This window comes from Ursus maritimus, unplaced genomic scaffold (assembly GCF_017311325.1).
Source record: "Ursus maritimus isolate PB19 unplaced genomic scaffold, ASM1731132v1 scaffold_6, whole genome shotgun sequence".
NCBI classification, from domain to species: domain Eukaryota; kingdom Metazoa; phylum Chordata; class Mammalia; order Carnivora; family Ursidae; genus Ursus; species Ursus maritimus.
Genome location: NW_024426774.1, coordinates 3,139,795 through 3,163,778, shown reverse-complemented (window position 1 = coordinate 3,163,778; position 23,984 = coordinate 3,139,795). Strand labels below are relative to the sequence as shown.

General features: G+C 48.0%; 1 protein-coding gene across 1 annotated transcript in view; it reads left to right on the top strand.

The window, feature by feature from the left end:
- The window catches only part of ASAP2 (ArfGAP with SH3 domain, ankyrin repeat and PH domain 2), a 122,441-nt gene that overhangs the window by 32,051 nt on the left and 66,406 nt on the right, over nt 1–23,984 (top strand). The window contains exons 3-6 of the mRNA XM_040623081.1: nt 704–849; nt 16,282–16,356; nt 18,068–18,117; nt 20,539–20,668. Of these exons, the coding sequence (XP_040479015.1) occupies nt 704–849; nt 16,282–16,356; nt 18,068–18,117; nt 20,539–20,668 (401 nt within the window). The remainder of the gene's footprint in view (nt 1–703; nt 850–16,281; nt 16,357–18,067; nt 18,118–20,538; nt 20,669–23,984) is intronic.

Genomic DNA, 23,984 nt, shown 5'->3' with positions numbered 1-23,984 from the left:
AGGCACAAAGATAAGTAAAACTTAGTCCCTGTCCCTAACACTTCTAACATTGAGAAATACATTACCAGACAATTTCAGGGTCCGTGCTGAGCGCAAAGACAGGGAAGCGCCAAAGCCAGATACCAGGGGCACAGGGCAGAATCACGGAAGGCTTCCTGGAGGATGTACAGGAGTCGGGGAAGGCAGGGCGCCTGAGGGGAGGATGTGTCTGAGCACAGCACAGAGGCACTCAGTTGACCTTTGTGGCCCCAGCCTGCGCTCCGAGGTCCACCACCCTTGCTGTGTGGAAGGAGAGCTGTGGCACGTGGCTCCTGGTTAGGACTGTGAGCCTCACACGGGAGAGGAGCAGGCATCTCTCGCTGAGTTTCTAGGAGAGGGCTCAGTCCGTAGGAGAGGAGTCCTAGGAGATGTGGAAGGCATCGGGGTACCCTTGGAGCCTCATCCGATGTGCTGGAGACCGCGGGGCTTGTGCGAGGAGGCTCTTTTCCGTCCTGGCCATTGTGTTCCTTCCTTGGGATCCGTTGCCAACGCAACGGGCGTTGTCAGGACAGCAAAGTGATTTCTGTTCCTGGTGCAACTTGACTTTTTTCAGATTTGTATCCTGTGAATGTGTTCAGTTTTGTTCACAACTTAGGAAGAAGCTGTTAAGGATGGGGACGGAGAGGTTGCCGTATTAACGGTGCATCTCTCACTGCTGTCGTAGCTCACGTGGAGAACGAGGAGCAGTACACCCAGGCTCTGGAGAAGTTCGGTGGCAACTGCGTGTGCAGAGACGACCCGGATTTAGGAAGTGCGTTCCTGAAGTTCTCAGTGTTTACAAAGGAGTTGACAGCTCTTTTCAAAAACCTGGTAAGTGTCATCACACACGTGCGGCTGTTGGGCCGCGTGTGAAGTGCCTGCATTCCTTTAGTTGGAAAGGTAGCTCTGTGGAGGATAGCCAAGGTGTGTCTGATAAACTGGTAATAAATTTCAACACTCATGCGGGCCTAAAGGAGTTATATTTTCTATACCTATTAGGTCACTTTGGAATAAATTTTAGAATTCTAGTTTTTACGGTAACATGGCTTTTTAAATTCAAGTCAGCATTTTAAATATGCACAGCTGTGGAACAGAATGAATAAATGCATTCATCTTCTTAAGGGCCTCTGACTTCAATTTTTAAGTTTTTAAACTATATAGAATCATCTGTTTCTGGTAATTATGGCGGGCATTTAAAACTTACAATATTTAATAAATATGTTCCAGGCCTGTCTCACACAGCAAGGTAACCTATAATCAAAGCACAGAAATTGCCATGAATATTTAAAGGCCTTTTATGCTCCCAAATGCAGAGCCTAAAAAAAGTCACTTTTTAAGCACGTGGGAACATGGAGTCGGGACTTCTTGCCTGCGGTAGGTGCTGGGTAACGTGGGTGAATGGGGTTCTTTCTTGTGCTTGGCAGCTCTGTGCCTTCCTCATTGTGGGAACAGAATTCTGAACAAGTGGGCAGCCTGAGAGGGTGTTTGTGACCCTGCTGCCTGGCTTCTTCCACAAGGGGAATACACACTGGGATGGCCCCAGCCTCTCTTTCCTGTTTTTCTCCCCCAGCTTCAAAAGGTCATGGGTGACCAGAGCAGGTCAAGGTCGCAAACAGCAGTGCCATTCTCATTTCTCCTGTCAGCAAGCAAATAACAAGTGAAAAAGTAGCTCATCGTTCTTGAAATGGTGATGATGGCGGGTTTGTACATCTGGCCTTGGCAGGGCAGAAAGAAGGGAACATTGTGTATGAGTTAATAACGGGGAAGGGGAAGAACCAGATCCTTAAGGCTCTGGGTCTCTCTCCCTGTCTTCACTTGTAAAAGGTTTCAGTTGGAAATGGTAAAATTAAAAAGCCGTTACTGTGCTTAGGTTTTTTTTACTCGGTCTCATTTGCAATCTCTTGGGGTCTTTTCTCGAATTTGTAGCTCATTTCTTCTGCTCCAAACAAGCTGGCAGCAAGCACCTTGACTGGGGAGCCCTTGCCCCTGCCGTCAGCCCCACTCCCTGAACCCTGGCAGACATGCTTATTAGGTTCTCACCACTGAGTCGGGTTGGAGCCTTTTTTTTTGAACTGGAGAAACTGAATGGCCCCAGGGAAGACCTGTGGGGGTCTTCTTGGGACACAGCCTGCAGCCCACTCTCCCAGCCCCTCAGTGGGTTGGCCCCATCCCGGCTCTGGGCACCTCACTCCTAAGTAGGAGTGAACAGCCTCCAGAGTGAAAGAGACCAAAATAAGCAGAGAAAAGGACTTAGAGGAAACAGGGGTAATGGAAATAGCAAAAGAAAGCTTTGAAGAAACTACGTGTAATTCTTCTGAGAGATCGGAGTAGATGTGGTATCAGAGGGAAGGAGTAGGGGTGCAGCTATGGTTAAAGAAAGGGGACAATTAATGTAAGAAAATATTAAAGCAAAAATCCAGTGACATGATTGGAATAGAAGTCTGTCAGAAAATAGGTCAAAAAACGAAGCAAAACCAAAAAAGTGGAAAACGGATAAAAGAGATGAGGATTAATCCTTAAGGCCCATCATTCAGTGGACAGGTGCCTTAGAGAGAATGGAAGACAGGAGGGCGTCATGAGGATAAGATGGTCCCTGAAACCCAACCACTTGCGTCTTCAGATTGAAGGCTGGTCAGAGCCCAGAACAGGGAGGGAGGAGGCCCCCAGGCATCTCCGTGTGAAATTGCGAACAATCTTCACATTTCCAGAAGGCACATGGTAGATTAGGAATCAGTGGTATTGGACGTCTCAGCAGTAACACTGGAAACTGTAAGGTATGGAGCAAGGCCACTAACATCCTAAGGAATATAATTCCAACCTGGAATTAGAGCCAGCCAAGCATGAGAGTAGAACTAGAGATTATTTTCAGACATGCAAGGCTCAAAAAGTTTAGCTCCTGTGCATTTCTCTGAAACTCCTAAAGGATGTGCTTTAGCAAAATGAAGAGGGAAGCCAAGAAAGAGGAAGATGTGTGATCAGGAAACAGGATTGGGCCAGAAGGGAAGCGGTGGGAGGGATCCCCGGAGGATGGTAAAGGGAAGCAGCAGCAGGGAGGACCTCAGTCAATCGTCCCTCCACCCCCCCACCCCCGCCCCCAGCCAGCTACTCTTTCTTCAGCTCCTCTCCAGAGCTGGCTTTTCTCAGCTGTAGAATGGAGGTAATAGGGCCACACCTGGTTTTGTGTGTAGACTCGAGCCGATTGCTTTACATGCTTAATTTCCTTAATCTTAACAAGTCCCTGGAGGTAGTCCGTGTTCTCGCTGCTCTGTAGATTATATAACTGAGGAGGCTCTGGGGTCTTTAAAGAGCTTGGGACGGCCCCTGCTTGTGTGCCTGCAGGTAGAGGAGGCCCACCTTAGTACTCCACATGGTGGAATCCCCAGGAAGCGAGCTTGCACTTCCTTGTCAACCCGAGCAGCTGCACGTTAAATGAAACTGCCCCTTCTTTTCTTGATTTTCTGCAAAACTGAAGGCCGGGCAGGCCTGGACCTTGCACCGGCTGCTTTGTCCCTCACCCCACGGCTTTGCCACTTTGAGCACTGCAGGAATTGCAGCAAGGCGCAGGGGCTACCCACCTTTCCGCGGTGAGTAAGCCGCCAGTGGCCATTGTTACCGAGCACCCATGGTACGGTAGGCCCTGGGCTAGGCATGAAGGGGACACTCGCTCAGTCCTCCTGACCACTATGCAGGACAGCTCCTGCTGCCTTCATCTGACGGGCACAGACTCGATAAGTGACTTCCCGGGTCCATAGTGAGCGAGTGACAGAGTTGCAATTCAAATCGGGCTCTTAAAACTCCAAATCCATACTGTGTCCATTGTGACATTTGAAGAAATTAAGGTTTCTTGCCAACTCTTCTGGAGGGAAAAAGAACAGGAGGGATGGCAGTGTGGGGAAAACGTCAAGGGAAACACAGGCCAGGCAGAGCTTCAGTGGCCACGAGGCAGCCACGGGCCTCGGTTTCCCTCATGGTGGTCAAACCAGGCCCACTCAGGGCCAGCTCAAGAGGAAAGCAGTGAGTGGGGAGTGTTCCTTGTCAGCTACAACCCAGCACGCGGGTGACACCCTACTGTCGTTAGGAGACTTGAACTGAAGTCCTGTCAGTAGTGAGTCTGGGTGCCTTTCTTTGCTTTCAGCTTTCTTTTATGGAGTTAAGGGTTGTTGATCCTGCCTCTGGCAAAGATCAGAGGGAGGGAGAAAATCTCTTTTTGTGCCAAAATTAGATCCACCAGGCCTGATTTTCTGGGCCGGGCCGGTGGTGAAGCTGCCCAGCCACCGGAGCACCGAGCGGCCGCTTCTAAGCAGCTGGTGCCGAGAGTGAGCCGATTACAGGAGAATTCTCCTTTTTTGGTATTTTGTGTACCATTCTTATTCCTATTTTTGGGCACATCTGTCCTATCTCTTATTTTTAAAGCCTTGCTTTTACTTTCTCTCAGGCATTTAAAAACTTTTACGTTTTGGACGGCTAAGAGGGTCAATTCTCCCCTTGTCTGGAAAGAAGAATGGCCACCTGCCTGCTGTGCGGCCTAAGGGGATGTTTATAAAGCAGTTGGAACATCTCCAGAGAAAGGCCAACTTAACATAAAGTGAGATTTTGTTACTAATGGGTGAGATTCTCACCTTCAGAGAGCCTCTGAATTTTCTCTGCAGTTATGCAGGAAAAGGGGAAAAGCAAGGCGGCTCCAGAAATGAAACATGTGTGAAATTAAACTGGTTACAAAGTCAGCCCAATTTCTCAGGTTCTTTTCCTCTTACCAGATGGATGTGAGAATCCTGGAAAGATTTTCCAGGGACCACTTCTGTGCTGAGAGGTAGTTTTTTAACAAACGGCTGCATTAGAGGACAGATTGCTAAAGGTCATCCCCAGATTCGCAGTCCCTGTCTTGGTTCAGAGAATTGGGGGTGATGGGTATGTACTTCCCATCTGCAGAGCTGCCCCAGGTGGCAGCAGGATCCGCGAATGCCCAGGGAAGGATGGAGTTCCGGTGTGAGATCTGGGGGCGGGCGACCCCAGAGCTGAGGAAATCACACTTCGCTTGCATCGAAAGTGGAATTTGAAAATTCCAAATTCCACTGACCAAAATGCACCTAAGTCATGAATTTATTTTACGCAAATAATTGGCGTTACAAGATACTCTCACAGCAGAATAAAGCATTAGGGAGGCTCTGTTGGGGTGTGTGCAGCCTGTGGCCTTGTCCGTGTGAGGTGGGCAGAGCCTGGCAGAGAGGTGTGCCACCCTGCTGCGTGGGTAATGGCCCGGCCGTGTCCTCCCCCCACAGCCTCCCTATCCGGGTAAGTGTGAGCTCAGTCTCCAGACTAACAGAGCGTATCTCATTGCTTAACGTATGGAGGTTCCTGCCAGGGGTCTTCACCCTCAGTACTTAAACATACTTCTTCTCTCTCTCTCTCTCTCTTTTTTAAATTTATTTATTTATTCATTTGAGAGAGAGAATGCACGTGTGTGCACACACACAAGAGCACGAGAAGGGGGAGAGGCAGAGGGAGAAGCAGACTCCCCGCTGAACGGGGAGCCTGACGCAGGGCTCAATTCCAGGACCCCGGGATCATGACCTGAACCAAAGGCAGGTGCTTAACCGACTGAGCCACCCAGGCGCCCCACGTACTTCTTCTCTTTCAGCTTCATTTATTGAAAATGTCATATGTTAAAATGTCTTACATTCTTTCTTATTAATAACAGGGGCACCGATCATAATTTCCTCTTTTTGGGAGGAAGACTTACCATTGTTTTGGGCGTATATTAATGAAATACGCTGAAATTTAAAGAACCCCTAGTATGTCGTACTTGGTATGTGGGGATATCTGGCCCTAGATTGGGCCAGACTACCCACTTTCTGTTTCGGACATTTTAGTATCCTGGCACTCTTGTCCCCACTAATTGCTGGTTTTTTACTGCTGCCAGTGTCTGCCTCCACTGTTTCTTGTTCCACAGCGCTGGGAGCTGGAGCACAGGATGACTTGGCTCGTAGGCTTGTATGCAAAATAAAAATCTCTAAGCTTTGAATGCAGAGGACTGGAGAGCTAGGGGGTTGGAGTCTGTGGACAGGCCTACTGTTGGTTACTTTGGAGGCCTAGAAACCTTTGCACTGACTTCTTAACTGGCCTAATATACAGTTGGAAATTCTTTGTCTTAGACTTGCAAGACTTTAGCACTGTAGGCTGCTTCGTACGCTCCCAAATCCCTGACCAAAAATGAAAGCACACCCTTAGTTTGACCAGAACAACAAAAGCAGTAAAGCTAATGTCAGAGCCTCTATGTCTTGGTTGTAGCACGGACACCTAATATGTGTAAATGTACTTTGATACTGTTTCTTTTCTTTCTCTCTCTCTCTCTCTCTCTTTTTGTTTCTTTTGGAATGAAAGTGCTACCTCATTGTAATTCCCCGGTACATGAACCTGTAGAAGTGAAAGAATGTGGGAAAAGCTGGGGGTAGGAACAAGGCCTGCAGAGGGAGGAGAGCTTAACTGAGGGGGGTGACCGATCGCCTGCTGGGTACTGGGCCCGCTGTGGTGCTGTCCAGGCAATGAGCACTGCCATCTGGCCAGGGACACACACACCCTTTTATTAGAAGCAGAGTGTGTGCCGATGGCCACGGTGCAAATGCCACAGAGCCCTGAGGGTGCGGACCCCAACTTGGGTCCTTGGGTCCCTGGGGTGGAGGTGGGGCCGGGGAGTCCTGTGGGACATCACAAGGTGTCCTCAGGTCCATCTGCACGTGGGCATGGTGGTAAGGTTTATGAACACATGCCTTGCGCATATCTCTAAGGACTTGCCAGCTGCATGGAGGACACACTGTTAGGGACTAATCATTTGAAGCATTAATGAGCTCAAAACAGGGTTTGTCTTTGTTTTCTCTCACCATCCTGTGTTTTCACAGTTGTTGGCTACTAAAGGGAAACCGCCATGATATAGGGGATCTCAAACTTTAAAAAAAGCTTTTGTGAAATCTAAGAGAGAATGTGTGGACAGATGGGAGTAGGGGACGTGGATGAAGGTGGAGAGTCCGTTGTCCTGGTAGCCACAGAGCAGGAGGAGGAGGCCTGATGAGCAGCCTCAGTGATCGGGAGGCCACAGGGAGCTTTCTCCTGACTGGGTGAAAGCAGAGGACAAGTTGCAGTACCACGAGGAACAGCCGTAGGAGGAGGAGACAGCAGGTGCTCCCTGTTCCAGGAGAGGTTGATAAGGGAAGGAGAAAGGGACAAAGGGCCAGAGCTGGTGGCTGGGGAGGTGATGGTACAGAGGGCGGTCTGCGAGCTGTCAGAGCTCTGCTTCCCGTGTCTCCTCCTGTTGGGGAGGTGCCCAGCCAGGAGTCCAGGCTTTGCCCCTCTGTGGGGAGTTGTCAGCAAATTTGTGTAGATAAATTCGAGGTCCTAGCTTTTCCGTGTACATTCCCCTTTCTTTGGGAATTTTCAGCTATTAGTCATTCCGTAAAGTTGAAAACTTGGCAAACCATATCATGCTTGCATATCCCAGATCCCAGTTTACAAAGCATTTAGACATTGTGTCATCCACGCCCCAGAAAGCCCTAGCCTTGACTCAAGGTGAATCACCTGGGGCTTCTTAGAGATGCAGACTCCCAGGCCCTTCTCCCCGAGGCCTGCTGCACCAGAGTCTTCATTTCATAAGGTCCCCAGGTGATGAGTAGGCACATACAGTTTGAGAAGCGTTGATCTAGAGCCGAGGTTCTCAAAGTGCAGTCCCTGGACCAGCAGCACTGGCATGACCTGGAACTTGTTAGAATAAAAATCTCGGCCGCACGCTGCACCTGCTGCATAGCGGTTCTCACACTGGTGCGGCGGCAGCACCTGGAGGGTTGTTAGAACACTTCGTTGGGCCCGTTCCCAGAGTTCCTAAGCATGTGCATCTCTACTAAGTTTCCCCGTGACTCTGACCTCACTGGTCGGGAGCCAGCTACCGTAGAGGACAGCCGGGTGAGGTGCCTCCAAGGCTTACCCCAGGGAGATGGAGACAGTGATGCTCGGGCCTCACTGAGGCCAGCAAGTATCTCCCAGCCTTGGATTCTGGGAGGTAAGAAATTTGAAAAGGTGCTTTCATTTTTGGTCGATGGCTTAATTTTCATGTCGCGTGGGCTTCAGGAGATGTTGTGGAATCCTGGGTGGTTCTGGTGCTGCCCCGGGGCCTTGGAGTCGGCTGCCTGCGGGTTTCCAGCATGGTTGCAGGTAGGCCGAAGTGTGCAGTTTCAACACCTAGGCTCTAATGGAAAAGAGAGGCAAAGGGTCACTATTTTCTCTTCACTTAGAACGTGAAAGATCAAAGCAGTGTGACTGGCAGAGACGCAGCGTGTAAGGCAGAAACCAGCAGCTATAGCCCGTTGTGTTTCTGGTGTGAAAGTCACCAGTGTGTGTTTTTGGCAGCTGGCTGGTTTTGATCTTTCAGTTTGTGTTAAACTTAACTCAAGATCAGCGTGGGCTCCCTCCCCCCTCCTTTTTAATTAAACAAACCAGCAGAGTGGTTCTGCTGCCAAAGAAGGCGGCCTGGGAGCATGTGTTTGCTGGCGCTGTGCGTGGGGGTGGGTGCGGGACGGTGCATGCGGTAGACTTCAGACAGCACTGTTGCCGGCCAGGGAAGTCGTCTTCACTGACCCCAGAAGCAAAAATGACCTGAATGGTTCTCCTGGTGAACCGCTTGTGTAACAAGGAACTACAAAGGAACTCAGATGTAAGCGACCTCTCAGAGGGAAGCCTGTATTCAGCCTCCCAGCTCCTCCCGCTCTGGTCTTGGGGCATGTGTGAGAGTCCGTCTCTGGCAGCGAAATGCTAGGACAAGCTCTGGCTTCAGCCTCTCTGCTCAACGCTGCTTCTTCTTAGTGGGGCTTGGGGGCCAAGTGGGTAATGTAGCCCTCTCTTAACTTTGCATATCTGTAAAATGGGGATAACCACATCTGCTGCTCAGAATAGTTGTAAGGGTTAAATGAGATCAAACAGCCCAGTGCCATTTAGGGATTTAGACCATTCTACCTAATACCTTCTGCTTCTCCAAAAAACTTTTTGCCTGGGTGCTCATTCTTTCAGATGAGCAGTCTTTGGAAAGCACACAGAAGACTTCTTTGACTCCACCAGGCACACTGCTGCCTCAGCGCCTTCATGGTAGGACTTCCCTCTGCCGGGAGTGCTCTTCTACTGGGTTCTCCCCAGCTCTGTGGTTCCCTTCCTCCGCTGCTCACATGTCACCTTCTCAAAACGCCTTCCGACCATGATGTCAGAGTCTCATCCCTTGAATCATCACAGCACCTTTATTTGTAAGGTTTACAGTAGCCCCCAGACTGGAGCTAACTCCAGAGTCTGTGAGCAGGTGTCAGGATAAGCCGACTGCACTGTAACCAGACCATGGAGCAGTGCTCAGCAAGGAACAGGAGCGGCTCTTAATGCCCCAGCATGGGTGGCTCTCCGAGTAGGAATGCTCCCTCTCAAAGCGGGGACGAAGGGAGCCACAGGAAGAAGTGCATGCCACATGATTCCAGATACGTACAGGTCCGGGAAATGCAACCTATTCTCTGATGACAGAAGTAGAGCAGTGGCTGCCCAGGGACTGAGGAGCTGGGCGATGGAGATTGCAGAAGGGACACAGAGAAACTTTTAGGGGGATGGATATGTTCACTCTCTGGATTTTGGCAATGGTTTGATGGGTGTGTGTATATATGTCATAAGTTACCAAATTGTACACTTTAAAATGTGTGTACCTTATTATATGTTGATTATACCTTAATAAAGCTGCTTAAAATTTGTTTAAGCTATTGGTTTAAGGCATTGCCTTTCAATAGAACTTTTGCATGGATGGAAATGGTTGATATCTGCTCCAATTTAATAAGCCACTAGCCATGTCTAGCTCTTGAGCACTTGAAATATGGCTAGTGCAACTAACGAACCTCGGTCTTTAACTTGATTTAATTTTAATCCATTTAAATATGAGTGGGGATGTGTAGCGCCTAGCACGTTGGACAGCACAGGTGTATAGCCTTACCTGCTACCATAACACACCTAGCAGCACCACCCACACGCCCTCCTGGGTCTTAGGCTCTGGCTTCTGGAAAGAACTTGAAGTTTCCAGCAGGTGAGGACTGTTTCATACATACTTATGCTTAATAATACTGAAACCTCTGCGAAGAATTATGCCCTTATTTGAATCGATAAGGTGTGAGGTCTTTTTGCAACCCTTCACCATGACAAGGAGGTGCTGGCCTCCTTGTGGTTTGCCTTTCTTTGAAGCCTTGCTTTTACTTATTTAACTCTGTGATTGAGCAGTGTTTGCTCATGTTAAAAAGAAAAGAAAAACTCCACAGATCTCGAAATGTCGTCTGCCTCAGGTTTCTCATGAATGAGGCAGATTAAAATAAACTTACATGACACAGATAAGTCCCAGTGAGATTCTTTGGCCATGTTTTATATAACGATACATTGGCCTTTTAAGGACAAGCTGATTATCCCCAAAGAGAGTTGGACTCTATTAAGGATTTTGGAGAGGAGCCCTGGAAAGACCTGTTCTTTTCTAGATTCACAGGCCCAGAGGTAGGAAGTCTGCCCAGCGACTTTCTCTGTTGTGATTCTCTCTTCTCGTGCTGCTTCTCAAAAATAGCTATGATAGGAGAATCCTGTCGAGGTTCAGGCTTCTAAATGATCCCCTTGGGCAAGATCATTTGGCAGAGCCATCTTGCTCATTGCCTGAGTCAAGGAGGAGGCAGCACTGAGTCTTCCAGGCGGGTTGTACAGTGGGACCAAGATGGAGCCTTGGCTGTGTCAGCAGGAGGTGGTCACCAGTGACCAGAGCTAAAGGAGCTGGCGAGACGGTGCCCCTGTGAGCTGAGGAAACATAGGAGGGAAAGTGAAAAGATTTTACAGAGTATGGAAGTGACAAAGCTAGGGACAAGGAATTTTAAGACCCCCCCCCCCAATAGGAAGAACAGCATGGGAAAGTGGCTGTTGGCTGGCTCTGTCCTCCCCCAACCCCCACTCATCTCCTTGTCCGTGTTCGTTCACCAGTCAGGTGGCAGTCGCGTCCTGAGGTTGTTCTTGACCTCCGCTAGCCCTGTCTGTCTGCCCCACCAACTGAATCATTTCACTTCTCTTTGTGAGATTACAAACCTTTGACTACTTACTGACTCATCTTGTCAGACTTCCAAGTGAACCCAGGAAAAGTGAAGACAGGAAGAGAGAGAAGGGAGGATTGTTACTTTCAAGATTGCGTTTTTGCAGGGTGCCTAGACGGCTCAGTCAGAAGAGCATGCTATCTTGATCCCAGATTCATGAGTTCGAGCCCCAAGTTGGGTGTAGAGATTATTTAAATAAAAACTTTAATAATAATAATAATAGTAAAAAGATTGCCTATTTGCTATTGGTATTAGATCCATAGTCAACAGCAGCGATTGAGCTTAATAATTCGTAATCGGATCATGCTTGGTGTTTCAAAAAGCTATTTTATACATGTGTTAAAAGTCCGAGCGTAAGAGAAAGCCCAGTGCTTGCTTGGCACTAAGGAAGTATTCTGGTTGGATTACCCAGGAATAATTTAATTCTTCCCATAGGTCATAAAAATTTCATTACTCATGAATTGAGGCCAGGGCTGCCGAGCCCAAGGATGTGTACTAGTTTTGGCTGTGGTTTTCACCCCTGTTGGCCAGAACAGAAGATAGTTCGTTCAGCTGTGGCCCTAAGGCTGCGGGGCTGCCCCAACACACAGAGTCAGAGAAAGATTCAGAGCCCAGCCTTTGTGCCGCAGGGCAGTCTAGCCAAGACAGAGCATCCGGGCTCCGGTGCGCGTGTTCTCCAGCCCAGGCAGAGACGAGAGCAGTCATTTCCTGGGACGCTCAGCCTGAGTCAGAATGCTTCTGTGCTGTGCATACTTCTGTGCAGTTTGCATACACCGAGCCTGTAAATGCAGAGGCTCACGTCCAGGAGTATGAAGCTTGAAGCTCGATTAATGAATCCATTGATGGGGATTCTGTTTATATTTGTAATCGTATATTTCTTTAAAAAACAGTTTATTGAAGTATATTTTACATATCGTAAATCTCATCTATTTCAAGTATACAAGTCAGTGATTTCTAGTAATTTTAGCAAGTGGCATAGCCGTGACCATACATCAGCCTGGAGACAGTTTCTGTCCCCAGTAAGGTCCCTCGCGTCCTCTCACAGTTAGCCCCCAACCCCAGGCAACCACTGATCTACTTTCTCTCTCTTTTGTAATAATTAAGCTAATTATTTTCTGACTAGAGAAGTAATAGTTTCTTATTTTAGATCATTTGAATAACTCTAGAAAGAAAAATCCACTGAAACGAAGACCAGAACCCCCTTGGTCCATCTGGCATCTAGACTTCCCTTCTCAGCATTGTCTCCCCTTCCCCTCTGCTCACGTGGGTGCCGTGGGCCTTTGCCCACTTCTCCACCCTGCTCCTTTTGCCTGGGATAGCTTCACCCCATCTTGTAAGACAAAATTCTCCTTCTTTTAAAGGTCTATCTCACATAACCCCCAATCAGCAAAGATTTCCCTGGTGTCCAGACTAAAAGTAATATTCTTTTCTTAGAAATTCCATGGTGCTTTATTTATGGCTCTTTGGAGTTTTCACAGAGCCGTTTGCTTACTTAGTTATGGGCTTTATCTTTCCTATTAGACGGTGAGTTCCTGGGGACTGAGGTTCTGTCTGATTCCTCTTTGCTAACCCTCTGTGCCTTCATCTCCTGTCACTCGCTGAGGACCCTGTGCATCTCCTGGCTATGTCAGGTCCTGGTCACTGTAGGCTGTGGGCCCCATCCATGGCATCGAGAATGAAAGCAAAGCCAGCCAGTTGATTAGCCATAGGTTTCCACTCCTCAGCTTTACTGTTTGACTCTAGATACCAAAGCTTAGTTTACCTCTCCTGGACCTGACACCTGTCAGTACCTACACTCTTATTTGAATGAAATAACAAATAGTCTTAAAATAGATTTATAAACCAAATTGTCTGTTCTTTCCCCCTGCTGTAGTGAATCTTGTTTTCCTCATTCATCTATGCATACACTCATACTTACACATGCCTCTTGTAACAAACCCATTAGACTTCTTTCTAGTAATAAGATTTTTAATCTGCAAGCACCTCGTTCTTTTTTTCCCCTGGACCCACTGTATAATTGAGTTGTGCTGGTGCCTTTGGTGCAGCCTGCCACCCTGGGCAGCTCTGATGCTCCCATTCCGGCTGTGTTTGCTGCCCCTTTCTTGCACTTGCCAGTCCAAGATGGCGCTGTGTTGGCTCCTCTCTAGGCAGTGTTCAGGACCAAATAGATCTGTGCCTCTGACTCTTAGCCATGGCTCCTTGTGATTGTGTGTGTGAATGAGCAGTGTCACGAGGCTCAGTAACTGGGACAGGCCCTTCCTTCCCAAGCCCAGGTTAGCCCACCTGCCTGCTCAGAGCCCAAGTCATTGTCTCGCTCCACAAGGAGCCATTGGTGTCAGTACAGAGAAATACTCTGTATGTGCTGCGTCTTAGACTTTCTTTCTTTAATTCTTGGTGTGTATATATTTATTCTTCTCTGAAATGGCAAGCATTGTGTTTTTATCTTTGTAGCCAGCTAGTTGCTGTCTATAAAATACATGCTCAATAAATACATGATGAACAGATTAACGAATTCATGTATGCATTTGCTCTATGATGTTTGTTTTAAAGGTATTAATGTATCTCTAGAGTCTGTCTCTCTCTTACGTATTGGAGGCTCGAACAATACTTCGGTATACTGATTTACTCAGTGTTTGTCAAGCACCTGCTCTGGGCCAAGCCCTGTGCTAGGTTCCGTGGAGAGTATAAAATGAAGTACGCGTAAAGCTGTCCTTTAGGGTGTACGATGTGAGACTGATGAGACGAAGCAGGGTAGGACCTGTCAAGTGCCTGAAGAAATTTTTAGAAAAGAAAATATTGGAGGATTTGGGAGGGAGGGATCACTTCCTGCTGGCAGCTGGGGGGTGTTAATGGAGAAGTTAGCATCTGGGGAAAGCCTGATGGACAGGAAGGCTTTGGACAGGGGGTGTGGGAGGACACTCAGCAGGGTGGAACAGATTGAGCCCCAGCAGAGAACAGCAGGGACTTCCACGTGGCTGGATACGAAGATGAAAAGTGGCAAAGGAGGTTGGACCGTGGAGGGGCCCAGGGGCAGGAGTTGGTTTAGTCTTTAGCAGGGACACCGCCCCAGATGAATGCGACAGCACTGCAGAGGAGGGGGTGGGGTCCGGCAGAGAGCAGGGGCCAGTGGCCAGGAGCCTCAGTCCAGAAAAGGGGCACAGAGACCCACCCAGGAACGTGGTGGCAAGAATGGCAAGTGGGGAGTTCGTGGGTGAGCGGCTGGTCCGCAAGGCAGAGCAGAGAGGAGCCGGGCATGAGTGACCTACCAGAAGCAGCAGGGCGGGTGTGGGGTGGCAGCTGGCTTGGGCACGTAGTTGCCAGCAGGCGTCCTGGGGCAGGGGGTGGAGGTGTGGAAGGAGATAGGCGTGTGGCAGCCCCTGTACTCGGTTTCCTCCTGCCATGGTTTACGGCGGAAACCAAGTGTGTTTGCTGTCAGAGATGATTCACCACCACGGCCTTTTGTTTGTTACTGTTCCTTCTAGTCATCCTAAGACCTCGCCTTAAACTCAGCTTCTCAGTGTTTAAAAATCTAACTCCTGAGGCTAGTCCTCGCAAGTCCCAGCTGATTACGTTGTGCTTTGGAGGGCTGCCAGGTGCGTGACAGACGTTGTGTTGTGGAAGCCTTGGACAAGTGCTACCCAAAAACAGGCGTTTCTGAAATGACAGTCATTAATCGATCATCTATTTGGCAGGATTGGTGGTTTGGGTGCAGGCATTATTGCGCACCTTTGCAGTATTTTTCAAGTCAATTTCTTCCTCCCATTTTGAGGTTTCGTATGCCGAATAGTGTATGAAAATCAGATCCCATGTTGCCTGAAAAATTGTGCCTATAGTTGGTTTTCCTGTTCAAGGTAATTCTACTAAAATTAAAATTTTCCTCTGCTCAGTGGTAAGAATAAATGCACGTAGTTCCAAAGTCCTTACTTGCCTCTCCTCTTTTATAGGCCTGTAATCTAGGTGTGTGTATCCCAAAGTGACACGCGCCCCAAGGCCCTGGCAGTGCCAGCTGGCAGCTGTGTTGACTTTCGGTGGCGGGCTGAGCTGGGGGGAGGAAAAAGCCTGTTGCCAGGGAGGGACCCCGTGGGTCTCAGAACACGGGGTGGGGGGGGGTCAGTGCCTAAAGGTTCCCAGCTGAAGCTTGCTGTCCTAGCTTCCCACATTTGAAGACTGCAGGGACAGCCTTGCTTGCTCTGAGTGTGCTCTGAGTCTGTGTCAGGAGCGTTTGATTCTAGTCTATTTAATCTGTGGTGACAGCGTGCTAAGCCTCCATCCCTCGTCTTCTTGCTTCAGGGAGAACAGAGCCCCTCAAGACCTCCCTCCCTCCCTCCTTTTCTCATTTGTCTCCTTTTCCAGCAACACACACATAACCCACACGTACCATACCCCACACCTCACACGCACAAGTGCAACACACACTCATTTCTGTTCCTCTCTCTGAACATTGACTCCTACACACTCACCACGAGACAGAGGTCCCCTTCGTTCTCTTCTTTGCTCTGAGCCCCCTGGGGCTGTTCTGGGGAGATTGGGGTCTGTGGGCCCTGAGACTTCAGTAAAGTGTAGCCCAGGACGTTGGAGCTGTGAGTGAGAGCAGGAACTGCGTGTTTGTGAATCCTGTTCCGGTATCTTTAAAGTGGTTCTGTTACTGATTGTTTTGAAATAATTTTTCTTCATCATAATGATGATCTTTTCACCAACTTCATAGTTTAATAGTAGAAAGCTATTGTGGGGTGCCTGCGGTTAAGCGTCTGCCTTCAGCTCAGGGCGTGATCCCGGCGTTCCGGGATCGAGCCCCACATCAGGCTCTTCCGCTATGAGCCTGCTTCTTCCTCTCCCACTCCCCCTGCTTGTGTTTCCGCTGTCGCTGGCTGTCTCTATCTCTGTCGAATAAATAAATAAAATCTTAAAAAAAAAAAAAAAGAAAGCTATTGTTGTGAAGAATAGACATATACAGACTTTGTGTGAGTTATGTTTTTATTTGCAAGATAAGAAGAGCGTAGGAATGAATAAGACTGTCGCTCTCGTGAGGGCCAGGTTTTCAGGAAAGTTTAATTATTACCAGGTGTTCTCTAACATCTTGCTGACCTTACTTCAGATTAAAGAGGACATTGAATAAGAATTTTGTTTGTTTGCTTTTTAGATTCAGAATATGAACAACATCATCTCCTTTCCTCTGGACAGTTTGCTGAAGGGGGACCTGAAAGGAGTAAAAGGGGTAAGCCGTTGACGACCCAGCTCACCAGGGACAGTCCGTGGGGGACATAGAGTCGCAGTCATGCCAGCCTGTCAGGGCATGGCACACATGCACCTTCTACTGGTTGGTAGGATGGCTTCTTGCTGCCTCAATTTCCCTCAATCTGTTACCTCGGCACCACCTTTCAGCCGTACCAGTGGTGACCCAGGGCCCTTCTGGTCATTCTGCTAGTGCTGTAAATGTGGGAAGGGGAGGAGGGCTGGAAAGAAAAGAAGCCGCTCTTTTGGAGCCTGTGAATGGTTTTCATGCTCTGTCAGTTGATGAGGGAAACCTGGGCAGGGAAGTATGGTTTTCCAGCGGGTGTGTCACTGGCTGACCACTGAGAAAAGGGTCCTTGCAAGGACATAGTTTCCTGGCAGGAAAATCTGCACCAGTAAGGCTCAGGCCGACTTTATTTTTCTGTCCTCCAAAGGACGTTCATTGTTCAGGCAGCGCCATGCCACGAGTCAACACCTAAGCTGTGAATTGTTTCATGAACGTGTGAGTGAGGAAGTCGGCTCGAGCGGTATCTGTCCCAGATGCCGAGCACGGCGCTTTTGCACGTCATTGGCACAAACAGATGCGTGATCTGAAAAGCAGATGATTGTGCCCCCGTTCTTAGATCAAAGTCTCTGATTGGATCTGCACATGATTCCCAGTTACGACTGGCTCATGCGGAAGCCCAGGCTGGCCAATCTCCGAGACCTCTGTAGAGACCTCTCAGTATTTCCTTCCCAGAGCATGCCAGGAGGGCTGGCGGGGCAGGGAACACTGGGCCTGACGAGCCGTTGGGACACTGAGGAACATTCCTTGTCATCCCGGACCTGGGTCCTAGAGAACATGTCAGCTGAGTTAGCCAGCAGAATGGGAAGGCTGGGCACACGAGCCAGACGGACACACATGCAGGTGGGGGGGGGGGCGTGACAGGGTGCTGCTTCTGAGGCTTTTAGTATGGCTTGAAGCCCCTAGTCTGGGGAGGTGCAGGAGTGGGAGATGAGGCTTCCAGGGTGAGAAAGACTGGTTCGTGGAAGTCCTTAGATGCTGTGCCAGGTGCTTCAGCCTTGTCATAAGGCCAGTGAAGAGCCAAAAAATAAAAAATAAGCCCCCCGCAAAAGGAGGTTCTTCCTTACAAAAGAACCCTGTTAAAGGGAACATAAATAGGTGGGAACCACTTGATAAAATTTCCAGTGGCTCAGTATGCTTTTGAGCCAGGCTTTATCAGAGCGTATGAGGCCCTAAGTTCCCGATAGAAGAGTGGAATCAGGAGATCTCAGGAGAAGGTGAATGGCTTTGATATCATTGCTGTTGGGCGCAAATCAGGGTTACATCTCTCAGGGGACATTCTCCTATTCATCGAAAACGTCAGAGTCTCTTTTATTGTAGGGAGAGGTAGTAAAACTCTTGTAGATGAAATGTTTCTCTGGGTAGGGTATAGGTCACACAGCACAGGCCGTGAGCTCATACTCACTGTAGCTGGCCAGCGCGTGTGTGCTGGGATTCTCCACTCCTCTGTGTGCGTGTGGCGTCGTGCTAGTTTCGTTCAAAGCCTGTGTTCTACGTTCTTTATTTTTCATGGGATTGTATGCATCATTTATTACAGAAATTAATGCACCTTTCAGGACTAATCTAAGAATAAGTAAGTTGTCTTGCCTAGAAGTTAATATTCTGTTTAATTTATGCCTCTCGTTTACAGGATCTGAAAAAGCCTTTTGATAAAGCTTGGAAGGACTATGAAACAAAAATGTGAGTGTTTCCATTTTTTTTTAAGTGTAGGTAATCTGAGATCTTAATTTTAAATTGAGCTTTTATTGCTTAGGTATTTTCTAAATAAACCCTCACCCAGGCAAGAATTCACTTAAACCCATGTTGCTGTGGTTCATTACGATGCCAGATGCTTCCACACTCGGTGTCTAAATTCAGCGATGCCGCGGACCTCTTCAGATGAGTTCCTGCTCCCTTTTCTGTGAGGTCAAAATGGTTACAGAACGTTATTTCAGGAAGGCTAATTGAAGGACATTAAGGTCAGGTTTTGTCGAGAGGTGTGTCTTTCACTTTTTTAAAAAAATTCTTTCCCCACTTTGTCACCGTTTACAACGGCAACACAGTTTTCAGACTTTATCTTCCTGGTGATTTGCAAGAGCCGTCTGCTTTTAGCTTTGTGTCTGAATTTCCCTGAAACGTCAGTCCCTTGGTGTAGAAAGAGAGAGAAAAGAGTGAATGTTGCAGCACCCCGCGCCGGCCTTATCTGCTCGCTTCGTCTGCCGTATGAACATGAAGAAAGGGGCGGTCAGTTCCTGGACATGCACCGTGGTTTCCCCTGAAGACAGGACCACTCCTGGTCCACTGCAGGCAGTCACCAGCACATTTCAGATCATAGTCTCCTTCTCAGCATGGGAGGGTTCAGCTCGCTGGAATTGAGGGGTGATTGTGGGGATCATGGTTTCAATTATTGTAAATTCTTGAGAGACAGAAAATATTTTTAAATGTCTCATGTTTGCTTTGTAATTACTGTGCATTGCGTGACAATGTGGAGTTTTCTGAGTGGAATTAGAAACTTTAACATGAAGCCATCTGGTAAAGTGAGAGGTGTTAAGAAGAAAGCTGTTCCAGATGTAACTATAAGTATTTAATTGGACTTGGGATTTGTGTGTGTGGTGTGTTTTGTTTTTTAAAACCAGCCTTGGTGATGCCTGGGTGGCTCAGTCAGTTAAGTGTCTGCCTTTGACTCAGGTCATGATCCCAGGACCCTGGGATCAAATCCCGCGTTGGGCTCCTTGCTCAGTGGGGAGTCTGCTTCTCCTTCTACCTGCCTCTCCCCCAGCTTGTTTGTGCATGCCCTCTCTCTCAAACCCAGGAATACCAGACCTTTAATATTTGTTCCCCTCCTGGAAACCTTAAATTTCCATACCCAAATTGCCGTACGCAAAGTTGCTTGGATCCCCAAATTCTGGATTTCGCTAATGGCATACATTCACGTATAAGCACAGATAAGACTGTTAGAGTACCTTGAAGGTCTGTTCAACCCAGAGAAGCTCCTGTCCCTTAGTGTCCTTCCTCTGCATACCTGTGCAGTGCACCCGACAGGGAAAGGATTGCCATTCCTACTTCATAGACAGGAAGCCGAGACTCGGTGGTTTGCTGCTGGTCAACTAGTGGGAGGGTCTTTGAGCCAGGGCCAGGAGGTGGCTTTCCATTCAGCTGCTATTGCTGCCACCCCTGGGTGCCACCAAGGGGATGCTTCTGCACATTAGAACCGGGGGCACGAAGGGGTTTTTGAAGAGGGTTGTCAGAAAGAGTCTTCTGGTTCCAAAAGGAAGAGGTTTGAAAGGAGAATGAGATCAAATTCTGTAAAATGTGATCATACATAGATAGAGTGGGGACAGAATTACTCACAAAATCCCAGAATTTGAGAGTGCGAGAGCTTCAAATAATTTTCAGATAAATTTTAAAAGTAACTTTCACCATTTACGCGTGAAATTTGTTCTGCCATGGTGAGCACTGTCCTAGTCAAGGCAGAGCCCTGGCAAGACCTCCCTGGTGGGTGGAGAGGAGCAGGGAGAAAGTGGAGGAGGGAGGGAGTCTCCCACCATGCGGCCCCCTTTTGTGCTGCTCAGCAGACACACTGACACACACACAGACGGACAAAGCGCTGCCCCGAAGGAAACCTCTGAGGCATGAGCAGACTTTCTGCCTCTTCTTACCCAGATCTGGCACAAAGTAGGTGCTTAGGAAAGTATTTTTTGAGCCAATATTCAACAAAAAGGGCCAAATTTTTTCTAAAGATTTTAATTTATTTGAGAGAGAGACAGATAGTGACAGAGTGAGAGAGAGCACACAAGCGGGGAGGAGAGGGAGAAGGAGAAGCAGACTAACCGCTGAGCAGAGAGCCCAATGTGGGGCTTGATCCCAGAACCCTGGGATCATGACCTGAGCCGAAGGCAGATGCTTAACTGACTGAGCCACCCAGGTGCCCCGAAGTGCCAAATTTGGCATTCTTTTAACCCAATGCATTTTCTTTTCCGGTAAGTTAAGAGGCTGCCTTGTTTCCAAAAGACTCATGCACGTTTGTGTTACAGGCTGGGTAATGGGATCCCTGCAAGCCTGTCTCGTCTGGAGTGCCGTGCCAAGAGGCATCTCAAATATCTTTGCTTTTTTCACCTGTAGAACCAAAATTGAAAAGGAGAAGAAGGAGCATGCCAAGCTGCATGGGATGATTCGCACTGAAATCAGTGGGGCTGAAATCGCTGAAGAGATGGAGAAGGAGCGGCGGCTTTTCCAGCTACAGATGTGCGAGGTGAGCCCCGGGGGTGCGGGCTGCAGCTACAGGTGTGCGAGGTGAGCCCCGGGCGTGCCGGGGTTGGGAGGGGTGCCATGTAGGTTCCAGCAGGTGGTGGGTTCTAGGTGGGCTGTAGGCAGCCTGCCTTCACCAGCATGTGAACTCCTCTATGGAGTGCACGCTTCCCAGAGGCTTCAGACAGCACACCATTAGTGGACTCCATTTGTCCAATTTCTCTTACTAGGGGAGCCTGAGTCTCCTGGAGGGTGGGATGAGCTGAATCTAACACCAACCGTTAATTAAAGGTAGGGAAGAATCTAAAGAAACATCCTCTCTGGCCTCATGAGGTGAGCCCCGGGGGTGCGGGCTGCAGCTACAGGTGTGCGAGGTGAGCGCCGGGCGTGCCGGGGTTGGGAGGGGTGCCATGTAGGTTCCAGCAGGTGGTGGGTTCTAGGTGGGCTGTAGGCAGCCTGCCTTCACCAGCATGTGAACTCCTCTATGGAGTGCACGCTTCCCAGAGGCTTCAGACAGCACACCATTAGTGGACTCCATTTGTCCAATTTCTCTTACTAGGGGAGCCTGAGTCTCCTGGAGGGTGGGATGAGCTGAATCTAACACCAACCGTTAATTAAAGGTAGGGAAGAATCTAAAGAAACATCCTCTCTGGCCTCATACACATACTCAGACTCACCTCTCACTGGTCCATTGCTAAAATACTCTCTCCATTAGTGTTTTTTAAATGAGGTATCTGGGTTCCCATTATACCAGTGGAATCCATGAGGAGGGCCAGGGAGAAGTCAGCTGGAAAAAACTGCAGCTGGTCCCCTGCGGATCTCTGTGAGTGAGAGAGAGTGTACTACGGGAAGCCAAGCCACCTGCCTCTGAAGTGCTTCCACCCAGATTCACTCATCAGGGCAGGAGGCCCTGGGGAGTTCCTGTGCTCCTCTCTGTTCTACAGCCTGAGCCCTTGCCTTTGGGGAGGGGGAGGAAAATGGCAGCACTGATGCTCTGGGACATGTCCCTGCTGGAGGCTTAGGGGTGGAAAATATCAGAAACGGATCATGAAGGCCTTTGCTTTCAGCCTTTTTATGCCTTGCTTGTGGGTCTTTGTAAAAAAGGCCTATGGGATCCACGCCCAGCTCTGCCTGAGGGTTCTCTCTCCTGGCAGTGCCCGCAAAGCCCCTTGAGCTTGATGACGTGTGTGCAGTGGCAGTGCAGACTTACGTTTTAAATGTGCGGAGTGCACGGCGATGATTGTGACGGCTACTGAAACTGACTCAGCCTGCTCTCAGTTCCCTGGGAGCAGTCAACAGCAAAGCTGATCCACACAGCACATTTTGACTTCAGAATGTTTGTTAACTGCAGCGGGAGTTTAGCTGTTAGAAATGTATATCTTTGGAGTATATTTAAATGAGTTTTTATTCCCAGAGCAATCTCGTAAATGGTCAGTGGAGCAGAACCAGCCCCAGGATCAAGGATAGGGTATTAGTCTGACATTAGTACGGCCATTCCAGCTCTCTTCCTTTCTGTTTGCATGGAATTTCTTTTTCAACCTGTATCTGTGAATCTATTATGTGTTTTCTGTAGACAGTGTTTTTTAAATCTAGTCTGACAATCCCTGCCTTTTGTTGGGATTGTTTAATCCATTCACATTTGACGTTACTATTGATGTGGTTTGGCTTTATGTCTGCTGTCTTTTTTTTGTTTTTTTATGTCTCTTGTCTTCTTTGTTCCTTTGTTCTTCCTTTGCTATTTTTTTTTCATTAAGTGAATATTTAGAAAGTTAACTAAGCTCCAAGTCTTGCTGTAGAGAGAAGAGTGACTGTTTTTAGATACATGTTGTTTTGTAAACAGACCTCATATGTAGCAATGCCTGCCTGGCGGATTTCGCACACTGTTAGAAGAATCAGCCCAGAGGTTATGGGATGGGATAGGAAATTGCTGTTTTTTACACAAATACTAGGTATTGTTTCTGTTTAATTGGGGTAAAATTAAGTAGCGGTATTTTACAAAGAATGAGTTTGGAAGAGGTGTGCATGTGTATGTTGTATTCAGGTTATGCTCTCTTTTTTTGGCTAGTAAGGAGGAAATACATTTGCTTAAACTCTGCAAAAGCCTGCTTGTTTAAAAATGTTTAGTGAATTGTGGAACTCAATTAGTATATCTTTGAAGTGAGGGGCGCTGCATTGCTTTCTGTGGTATGCACCCAGCACTGGTTGCCTTTCACTTCCGGTTCTAGGTGAATGGATCCTGTGCACTAGTGAAATAGTTTATTATATGTACCGTCTAGATGACGGCTCTCAGTCGCACACCTGCTGGGCCAGCCCCCTGGGGGCGCAGTTTGGGCGCCAGGGTGTGCTGAGCCTCCAGATCTGGCAGTTGGCTGGTGCAGGGGCACCATGATGTGTGCGGAAGCAGAGGTAGTCTCCAGAGGGGCACACATCCGATGAAGAGTATACATGTGGGCCAGACAGAAGTGGGCTGGAAAGGGCTGTCCGTGGGGAGGAGGAGGAACAATTGAAAAGCAGTCCTCCCAGAATGTGACATCTCAAAGTGAATAGATTGCTGTCGTTAATCATGGTAAAAATTGTTCAGCCAGGTCCTCACACTGAGGGTCTCAAGTTTCATGAATGCTTGCCATTGTTTAGGTGTTTAAAATGTTAGTTGCCCAAGATCTAATCTAGAAGAATGGCTCTCAGGTGTTTATTTTAAATTGTGGAACATTTTCTTCAAAATGAGTTTTGTAGAGAAATTCGGTGTGCTGTAGTAAGTAGGTAATACAGAGCATCTGTGCGTGGGGAATGTATGAGAGATCCTGTCCTGGTTTTCCGTGATTATAAAAATACACTCTTTTAAAAATTAGTCTGTATATATGAAATTAAAAACCACCCCAAATTTTACTCACCAGAAGATAAGTACTTTGACATCTTTCATATATCCCTCTGTGTTCATTCATAAAAATAATTTGTATGAACAGGATCGTTCTCTACTGGTGCTTTGTAACCTGATTATTTTGACTCACTTGTATGTCATGGGCATCCTTCGGTGCCGCAAAGTCTCTGCTTTATTGGCTTCATGGCTACATAGCAATTTTTGTGTGTGGCGGAACCATACTTTAATTTCCCATTCATTACGTTTGGGTTGCTGTTTGTTACTTTTACGAACAAGTCTGCACTCAACCCTGCTTTCTATTCATCTTTGTAAACATTATGATTATCTTCGTAGAGAATAAGTTCCTATAAGTAGAATTTCTGTCAAAAGGTCCACATGTTTTAAATTTTGACTTAAACTTAAGTCAGAGTGAAGCGTCTTATTAAGCACTTAGCCATTTTGA